The sequence below is a fragment of the Triticum urartu genome, chromosome 4A (genome assembly GCF_056163025.1).
Source record: "Triticum urartu cultivar PI428250 chromosome 4A, HENAU_Tu73, whole genome shotgun sequence".
Taxonomy (NCBI): domain Eukaryota; kingdom Viridiplantae; phylum Streptophyta; class Magnoliopsida; order Poales; family Poaceae; genus Triticum; species Triticum urartu.
Genome location: NC_141876.1, coordinates 506,654,954 through 506,664,662, shown reverse-complemented (window position 1 = coordinate 506,664,662; position 9,709 = coordinate 506,654,954). Strand labels below are relative to the sequence as shown.

Genomic DNA, 9,709 nt, shown 5'->3' with positions numbered 1-9,709 from the left:
TTTTAGTTGGTTGTTGCATTCATCATCGTATCATCTGCATTGCATCGGCACTCTGTTGCCGTCATGTTTTTAAAACTTGCATCCATCTTATTTGCCGCTTCTTCCTCGTCTTTGTTGACCCCATCTCAGGTCAACCGGACCGCTCTCTTCCCTCTTCTCTGAGCCCATCAAACCCCCCTTGTCTCCATGGCCTTTTGTGAAACCCCTCGCGCGCCTCCAAAAACAGTCCTGAACCCGAACCGCTCAGTCGTGACCGTTTGATTTGGATCATCCCCAAACATTCCTAAAATATCATCGGTTCTTTGTTGGAGTCCCCTAAGCTATTTATCTCGGACCGTCCGATTTTGATCGGAGGGACCAAATCGCGAGCATCTAGTTCCCCTACCTATTCATAATCAGACCAAACCCTATTTTATAGGGATCCAACCCTAGCCGCGGCCGCACTATCTTCCTCGGGATCCCATCCCGATCCACTCAACCAACCCCTTGCCATCCGGGAACGACTTGTGTAGAATCTGGCTTGTGGTGAAAAAATAGAAGAAATGATGTTGGGCCATCGGATGAGAGATCGATGGCACAGGTCCGGATGGTGGGATCTTTGCACAAAATTTGCAAAACGGTCCAACGCTACAAGCAAATTTGCTTTCGCTGCCCTCCCACGTCTGTACCAAATCCTTACAGAGCGAAGGCACGGGATCGAAGATTTCTTGGCTGCGGCGGCGGAGACCCTGAGCCAAGTTGGGCGGGCACGCGCAGCAAAGAAGCTGATCCATCTCCTCCTCGATGGCCCCTAGCCGTTTCTTCGCCTCTGGCGCGGTTTGAGGCAGATTGGATCAGATTCCTCACCTCCTCCCCACTCTCAGGCTCCCAGATCAGCTCTCCGTCCTCCTCCTCCGCCCCCCCCCCCCCCCCCCCCCCCCCCCCCCCCCCCCCGGTCACCTCCTCTCGCGATTCAGCACTAGCTCGGCGGTCGTGGATCCTCGCCTCCTTCCCGGCCGGCCGCTTCTTGTTCTGTGAATAGGCCACCACGGTTCGTCATTCTTCAGGTAAAATATAAATGTTATTTTTTTATTAGCTAGTAGATTGATACTTCATCTCTATAGTTTTATATTCTTTCTACTTGTTAATGTTGAATCTGTCCATTTAGTTGCTGGGTAGCAACAGAAGAAGAATGAGCAGCAGCCCGAGTAGCATAGAAGTTGATCTGCTCTGGGGCGATTCTTATGTTTGTTGGATTCTTATTTTTTTTCCAGAAGCAGCAAGTTGATTAGTGCTATTATTACTTAGTTATGATATTGTGTAGTGCTACTGGCTCATGGAGATCTTGTGTTGGCTTCAATGGCTACTTCAGCCGTACCAAGCGCATGTACCAACTGTACATAAACGCTATCCGATTTCTAGCAGGAAGCAATACACTAGCAAATCTAGCTATTCCGGTGAGATGCACTAGTACACGAAGTAGGCTGCTCTGGCTTCGTCGATTCTTCAGCGGCAAGCCGAAATGCACACACCTGAGACACAATGGCTATTTTTCTTTTTCTATCTCTCCAAGATACATATGCTGAATAGACACAAAGATGCCATTACATATTTTGCTAGGGGATTCGTTGGGTTGGCTATTCCTTTTAAATACTTACTGATGATCTTTCATCCCCAAAAGTCTGACATTTGTTATTGGCTGGGTGCTCGCTCCAGTATTTCTATGCACATGAATATTTCCTGTCCTTCTGAGAGTGATTAATTACATTTCCCTAATCTTTCCCATAAGCCATGCCTTTGACATGACCCATGTGGCAGAAGTTTGACATGGAAAAGATGATCCCCAGTCTAAATTTGCAATTCTCATCACAGGATCCAGTAATGGAGGGTAGCAGTGCGATGTCTCCTCTAGGAGAGCCCTCAATTCCAATGATCGCAGCATGTGCACCAGCACTATCAGGTGACAATAGCGATACGAGAAAATCAAGATATCCTAATGTATCTAACATTATGTTAATCCCTTGTGTGTTGTTGGTTGCTAAATTTTTTTTTGCAGCCATGGAATCGGTCAACAGTGTTCAAAATCAAGATTTCAGCGATGCAACGTCATTCGCAGAAATTAATTCCCCAATGCTTCTCATTGATGACTCCAGTACACCGAAAAAAAAGAATCATTCTCTAAAGAGGTACACGTGGTTTTTTATTTTAATATAATGTACATAACTTCTTATTTTTGTGCATATTAAACTGCATGAATACATTCATGTTTGATAGGAAAATATACACTTATCATATGTCATGTCCATGTCAAACCTTAGGTGGCAAACAAATATGCTAAAACTAAACATCTGAGATATGTATGGTAGAAATTAGACAGCCGCGCCCCATTTGTGTTATAACACTTGTCACAACCTATAATACTCGCATTAAATGGACATTCCATATGGGAGTAGTAATTTTTGGCAGTGACAAAATGAGATCTCATAACCGAATAACATGTAGTCTTTAGAAGTGAGATGGTGTTGTCACGTGAGGGTAATGTTACTGAACTTGCAATCAATGTTGCAGGGTTCTTTGTATAAACCCCAGTGTGACGAGGAATTGAAGCCAAAAGTAGGGATGATATTTGATGACATTGCCTCGGTGCTGGAATTTTACAGGACATATGCACACAATGTCGGATTTGGTGTGCGTCTTGGACAACAGAGGGTCGTAGATAATGTGCTTCAATGGAAACGTTTCCTGTGTGCAAAAGAAGGCTTCCGTCCCGAGAAAGGTATAGTTGTTGTTGAGGCTTCAAAGAAAAGGAGAAAGGTTAAATTGACTAGATGTGGATGTGAAGCTTATATATATGTCACTCGAGAAAGTAATGGAAAATACAAGATAGCTTCACTCACTGAATATCACAATCACCCTTTTGTGCCACCGAGCCAGTAACACTTGATTAGATCCAATCGTCAAGTTAGTGAGAGAGTGAAGACAACACTTCACGATTGACAGAAAGCTAGCATTGGCACTGCCTTAGCATATAGGCTGCTTAATGTTAGTGCTGGTGGTTTTCAGCATGTTGGGTGCACCCAGAAAGACCTACAGAATCACTACGGTGGACTGAAAAATAAAATAAGAAATTGTGATGCTCAAATGTTGGTGGACCAATTTAGTAGATTGAAGGCTCTGAACCCTGCATTTTTCTTTGAATATGAAGTTGACGAGGTCGGTACATTTATTCGTTTATTCTGGGCAGATGCATCAAGTAGGAAAAACTATGGGCATTTCAGCGATGTCGTATCTTTTGATTCGACATACAACACTAACCAATATGAATACACCTTTGCGCCCTTCACTGGAGTAAACCATCACATGCAAAGTGTCTTTTTTGGGGCGGGGTTTCTACTTCATGAGACAGAAGAATCCTATATTTGGTTGTTCAGGCCATTTCTTAGAGCGATGGGTGGGATTGCGCCTAGAGTGATCATAACTGATGAATGTGTTAGGATGAAAAATGCAATCGGAAAAATTCTACCAAACACGACACATAGATTGTGCATGTGGCACATTATGGAAAAGGTTCCAGGGAAGGTACGCCCGGAATTGAGGAATGACCTTGTGTTCTATGATAGGCTGAAACATTGTGTATGGAATTCTAAAACACCTGCTGAATTTGAGGATAGATGGCAATCTTTCATCATAGAGTTTCAGTTGGAGGATCACGAGTGGTTTGCCAAAAGGTATAAGCTTCGTGCGACATGGATACCAGCTTACTTTATGGACATTCACCTAGCTGGTCTACTCAGGACAACGTCTATTTCAGAGAGTGCAAATTCATTCTTTAAACGTTTCATTTGTCGCAAGCTTACCTTTGTTGAGTTTTGGCTAAGGTTTGACACTGCTTTGAAATGTCAAAGGCAAAGTGAGCCGATTGCCGATAACACAAGTGAATACACAACAAGTGAGTTGTTGACATCATGGGAAATAGAGAGACAAGGCAGGGCGCTATTCACTCATGAGATTTTTAAATTGTTTCAGGCTCAGGTGCTTGCTGCCGGAGATGATTGTGATGTTCAACAGACAGAAAATCGTGAGGGGATTAAAATCATGTTTGTCAGCGATCAATACAAGAAGATTAGAGAAGTGTGTTATGACACAACATCCATGACTGCTAAATGTTCTTGCAAGCTTTTTGAGTCCAAGGGAATTGTGTGCCGTCACATTATTAGGGTATTGAGGGGTGCGAAAATAAATGAATTGCCAAGCCTTTATATTCTTAAGCGATGGCAGAAAAATTGCAAAAGGTATATTTCTTATCATGTCGATGTAGACACATTAATAGTCATCTACTTTGACCCACATGTTGATGATGATGTGATAATTTTCCTATTCGTAGGGACATTGTCTATGATGGGGAAGGGAATGTGCTTGAAGAAAATTTAGCAGATCCGATTGACATTGCTGTGAAAAGGAAGATAGTTGTTGTGAGGGACAAGCTAGAAGATCTCATACGAAAATCCAAATGCTCCATGGAAGGAATTGAATTCCTGCACAATAGTTTGTGTGGCATTGAGTTGGGTTTAGCCCAACTAGTTTCGACCGTACCATGCAATACACAAGAAAATGAGGAGTCGTGTATTGGGAGTGTCATTCCAAAGGATGTTACCATCCTCACACCTAAGGATATCAATGCAAGGGGCACATGCTCTAGAATAAAAGGCCATAGGGATGGTGCGAGGAGTGGATCCGGTGAGAAGAGAAGGCCTGGAATTCATCAAAAAGTCGCGCGCAAATGTAGCATTTGTAAGGAAATGGCGTTTCATGATGCAAGAACATGTTCTAAGAAACAAAAAACAAAACAGTAGAGGTTTGTGCTCCTTCTTTTGCTTCGAAGACTACCACTTATTTGTCTTGCTATGACCGCTCAACTAGGCTGATTAAAATGATTAGGCATACATAAATCATTTACCAAAGATATGTGCACCTTCCATTTTTTTACTGGCCTATGGTATGGCTACAACAAGGATGTGTGTATGTGCTTTAGTACTAATCCTTCGTCCATGACATGAGCCAATCTGCCATCTTGTTCATTTATTTTTTTCCCATGCTTATGTGGTTTTCTTATTATTACAAGATATAATATAATGCATGCCATCAGGTTTTTTGTTTATAGCTATCAAATTTGAATAAAAATTTGCATCTGCAGGGAAGTCATAAAACTCCCTTTAAATTGCTCAATGCCACTTATTTGTCGTTCTCATCTGTGCTTTTAACTAATCGTGGAATTGTAATCCAATTATCATAGGTCTATAATGGAATAATGAACAAAATATTTGTACTCTATCTGTTAGACATATCCAACTATCACATGCCATTTTATTTGATCTGAAAGCTCCCTTCTAGATGCTGGAAAGCCAGTTTAACTTACAAAGTTATCCTGATTGGTTACATATGTATTAATATGTTTTAAGAATTTCATCCTAAGTTTGACATATAGGTTATGTATCCTAGGTTGGAGTGCTGAATGAAGCTAGACATATACTTCCTCTGTCCCAAAATATAAGAACGTTTTTAATACTACACTAGTGTCAAAAACGTTCTTATATTATGGGATGGAGGGAGTATATGATTGTCTCTCTTCTCGAGATATGCTATTTGGTATATGTTTCTAATTGACACCTATTTACTTGGTGTGTTTACCTAGGTAGGTCGAATTGATCAAGTCTATAAGAGTCCAACCTCTCCCAGCAGGAAGCTCGATTACCAGGAAGCACTAACACAAGGCAGAATGATAGATAGTTTTGGTCTTGTACCAGCAAGACGCTTGTTGGGCGATGATAATTTCAATTTTTACCACTTGGTCTTGTCGGCCATATATTGAAAATGATCTGTATGTTTCATGTACTCAAGTACTCAAATGCTTGCTGAGCACTGATAAATTCAGTCCTTAATTTGTTCTACTTCCAATTTGACATGTACGTGTGGTTCTACTTGCCTCTTGTGATGTGTTCTCATGTACTCAAGTACTGAAATGCTTGCTGAACAGTGATAATTTCAATCCTTAAATTGCTATATTTTCCAGTTTGACATGTATGTGTGGTCATACTTGATCTGGGATGGCTTATTATCTCATGTGCTAAAATATTTGTGATATATATTGTCGTTTCTTAGTGACCAAGATGTTCGACTCTCTTCAAAAATTAGTGGTGTCACATAAATGTGTCTGGATTTCATCCACTAAATATTTTCTCAGGTCTTATATGAGACGAGTTTGTTTGAGACTAAGAAGATATGGGCATTAGTACTGTTCATATCTGAAAAATGGTTGTATTTCACGAAGACTTGAGGTGCATAATGCAAATGTCCTATTTCATGTGGAACTATCAGTAGGGGGGTTTCTGCAAAATCTGCATTAAGTGGGTTGAGATGCCTCCGCCCAAATCTGTACCATTGATCTGCAATCTAGTGGTCCAGGATCTTTTTTTCTATTTTTGTACAGCAAGCTCAGATTCTACCCAAGTCGTTCCCTTGCCATCCACCTCGCCGCCACCACTACTCTCCATCGCATCGCAGCCCCATCCACCACTGCCTCCTGGCCCGAGGCCCTCCTCCTCGTTCGTCGCCACCCAATAGTGCCGCCCATGACCTCGTCTCCGGTCAGAACGAGCCTCCCCGAGCTCCTCCCTCCTCACACACTCGAGACCAGTAGCTCTCCTCGACCTGGCCACAGTAGCAGCCCCAGGCCGACCCCGCGCCCTCTCCCTCGGTCCCTCCTCCCCGTCCTTCTTTCTCCCGCTCTCTCTCTCACATCTCTCTCTCGCGCGCGCAGGAGCTCTTCCCGAGCGAGAGCGCTCGCTCTAGCCATCGACCGCGAGCCGCAGCTTGCCGGAGCAGCACCAGGCAGCAACCCCGCGCGCTATGGACCCCCTGCTCGACCTTGGCTTCCCGCGCCTGTGCCGTTGTGCCTCGTCGTTGCCGCCTCTCCGTTCACGCCACCGCGCCCAAGCTCCACCGTCCAAGTCCCGCCGCTTCCCTCGTCTGCGTCGACCGCCCCAGCTCTTCTGCGCCACCAAGACCAGCCGGATCTGGACGCCGGTGCCCCGTCCCAGACCTCTTGCGATGCCCGCCGCCGGAGCTCCTCCTTGCCCGGTGAGACGCCCTGTCGCTGCTCCTGTGTTTTTCCCCTACACCTTCCCTGTCTCACGTCTCCCTCTCTCTTGGCTTCCCGATGAAGCGCACAGAGGACGCCAAGCTGTCAGCGCACCTCCCCAACCCTCTACCTCGCCTGGATCTGGATGGGTCCATGCCTCCCCTGCCGCCGACGCCGCCAAGTCCTGTTGCAGCGGCTCCCCTGCTTCCCTGCTCGATCTGCTGCTGCTTGCTTTGCTCGACCACGCCCCTGCTTCGTCCACACGCCTAGGCCTCCTCTGCTTCGGCCCAGCTGCTCCCCTGCATCCACAAGGCCCAACGCCCTCCTTTGTAGATGGGCCAAGCCCATGGTGAGGCCATCTCCGGCGCCTCTTCTTTTTTTTCCCTTGCATTATTGGGCCAGTCAGATTCGGCCCAGTTCTTGTTTTTCTCTCTGCCGAACGAATTTAGCTATTGCTTTGTGGTGGATTGTCCTCCAGAGGCTGAGGATGAACTAGTACAATGGGAGAACAACCTTAGGAGGTGTGTTCTTGAGCTGGTGGGGGAGCGGATGATCTGAATGATCTGTCCGAGGTTCGGTGCCTTTCTACAGTGGTGGCTAGGCCCTATTTATAGTGGGCTTGGTCCTCTTCCCAAATGAAGGCGGGAAGGGATCCCACAACGGCCAAATTCGAAGGGAGACAACTAGCACATCTTATCCTAACAAAAGCAGTCTTCGCCTGCAAAGCCTCTGGTCATGACGCGTGGTGGGCTCGGCTATGACCTCCGTCCTGCCGTCCTGGCGGTCTTGGTCTTGTTGCACGGGAATGGAAATCTTTGGCTGAGTCCTTGGGACTCCGTGCCTGCGCTTGCCTCCTTAGCATCAAAGAGGAAACTGTTGTCCTGCGCCCGCTGGCGCCCGCCTGGCCTTGGTCGTCATGGCTCACGTCACCTGAACCTCACGAGGTGAGGCTTACATGGGAATCTCCGCCCCTCAGGAGCCAGCCTGAGGAGGCCACTCCTCCTGGAGGTCTCGGTGTCGTCCGCCTCGTGAGGCTTGGCTCCTCGCGGTGGTCTTGAGTTGTTGATGCTGAAGGTGGGCCATACCAGGCCGTCGATGGAGCCAAGTCATGGGCCGCAGGCAGGCAAGTGTGGGTACCCCCATTCCTAGAACGCTGACAGAAGCTCTAGTAGCTTGATGATAGTGACTGGAGAACTCTGTCAATCACTATCTTATCTGGAATATTAGCCCGCACTTGATTCAAGCGATTGTAGTACCCAGACATTCTAAGCACATGCTCACTGGCTAAGCTATTCTCCTCCATCTTGTAGGCAAAGTACTTGTAAAAGGTCTCATACCTCTCAACACGGGCATGAGCCTGAAATACCAATTTCAGCTGTTGGAACATCTCATATGTTCCATGGCGTTCAAAACGTCTTTGGATCCCCGATTTGAAGCTGTAAAGCATGGCGCCCTAAACTATCAAGTAGTCATCAAAGCAAGCTTGCCAAATGTTCATAACATTTGTATCAGCTCCTGCAGCAGGTATGTCACCTAGTGGTGCATCAAGGACATTATTCTTCTATGCAACAATGAGGATAATCCTCAGACCATGGACCCAGTCCGCATTATTGTTACCATCATCTTTCAACTTAGTTTTCTCTAGGAACGTATCAAAAACAGGGGAGCTACATCGCGAGCTATTTATATACAACATAGATATGCAATAATACCAATACTAAGTTCATGAAAAATTTAAGTTCAATTATTCAAATTACTAATGAACTGCCACTTAAATCAACATCCCTCAAGTTGTCTAAGTGATACATGATCCAAATCAACTAACCCATGTCTGATAATCACGTGAGATGGGGTAGTCATCAATGGTGAACATCTCCATATTGATTATATCTACTATATGACTCATGTTCGACCTTTCGGTATCGAGTGTTCCAAGACCATATCTTTACATGCTAGGCTCGTCAAGTTTAACCCAAGTATTCTGCGTGTGCAAAACTGGCTTACACCCGTCGTATGTGAACGTAGAGTCTACCACACCCGATCATCACGTGGTGCTTCGAAACGATGAACTTTAGCAACGGTGCATACTCGGGGAGAACACTTTTATCTTGGAATTAACTGAAGGGATCGTCTTATAATGCTACCGTTGTTCTAAGAAAAATAAGATGCATAAAGGATAAACATCACATGCAATCAAAATATGTGACATGATAAGGCCATCATCATCTTGTGGTTTTGATCTCCACCTCCAAAGCATCGGCATGATCTCCATCGTCACCGGCTCGACACCTTGATCTCCATCCTTGCGCCGGGGTCTTCTCACCAACTATTGCTAATGGATAGCGATAAAGTAAAGCAATTACATGGCGCTTCATGATTGACGCGCAGGTCATACAATAATTAAAAGACAACCCTAAGGCTCCTGCTGGTTGTCGATATTACAAAACATGATCATCTCATACAACAACATATATCACATCACGTCTTGACCATATCACATCACAACATACCGTACCAAAACAAGTTAGACGTCCTCTACTTTTTTGTTGCAAGCTTTACATGGCTGCTACGGGTAACTAGCACTACTGGAAT

General features: G+C 45.1%; 1 protein-coding gene across 3 annotated transcripts; it reads left to right on the top strand.

The window, feature by feature from the left end:
* Nucleotides 1-1,773: 1,773 nt before the first annotated feature.
* On the top strand, nt 1,774-7,581 carry LOC125552401 (protein FAR-RED IMPAIRED RESPONSE 1). Of its 3 annotated transcripts, XM_087518714.1 has the most exons (7): nt 1,774-1,939; nt 2,036-2,165; nt 2,640-2,755; nt 3,885-3,928; nt 4,006-4,271; nt 4,364-4,834; nt 5,672-6,056. In XM_087518714.1, the coding sequence occupies exons 1-6, from the start codon at nt 1,789-1,791 to the stop codon at nt 4,830-4,832; spliced, it is 1,176 nt and encodes a 391-aa protein (XP_087374840.1). In that variant the 5' UTR covers nt 1,774-1,788; the 3' UTR covers nt 4,833-4,834; nt 5,672-6,056. The 3 variants fall into 3 exon arrangements, with proteins under 3 accessions (XP_087374840.1, XP_087374839.1, XP_087374838.1); XM_087518713.1 differs by lacking the exons at nt 1,774-1,939; nt 2,036-2,165; nt 2,640-2,755 and having other exon boundaries at nt 2,913-4,271; nt 5,672-7,581; XM_087518712.1 differs by lacking the exons at nt 1,774-1,939; nt 2,036-2,165; nt 2,640-2,755 and having other exon boundaries at nt 2,966-4,271; nt 5,676-7,581.
* The last annotated feature ends 2,128 nt before the right edge of the window (nt 7,582-9,709 follow it).

What these genes read in the sequence shown, in the direction of transcription:
- LOC125552401 (XM_087518713.1), top strand. Translation starts at nt 3,121, where the DNA reads ATGTTGGTGGACCAATTTAGTAGATTGAAGGCTCTGAACCCTGCATTT. An exon ending in TGGCAGAAAAATTGCAAAAG is followed by an intron (nt 4,272 to 4,363) that starts GTATATTTCTTA and finishes TCCTATTCGTAG; the next exon opens with GGACATTGTCTATGATGGGG.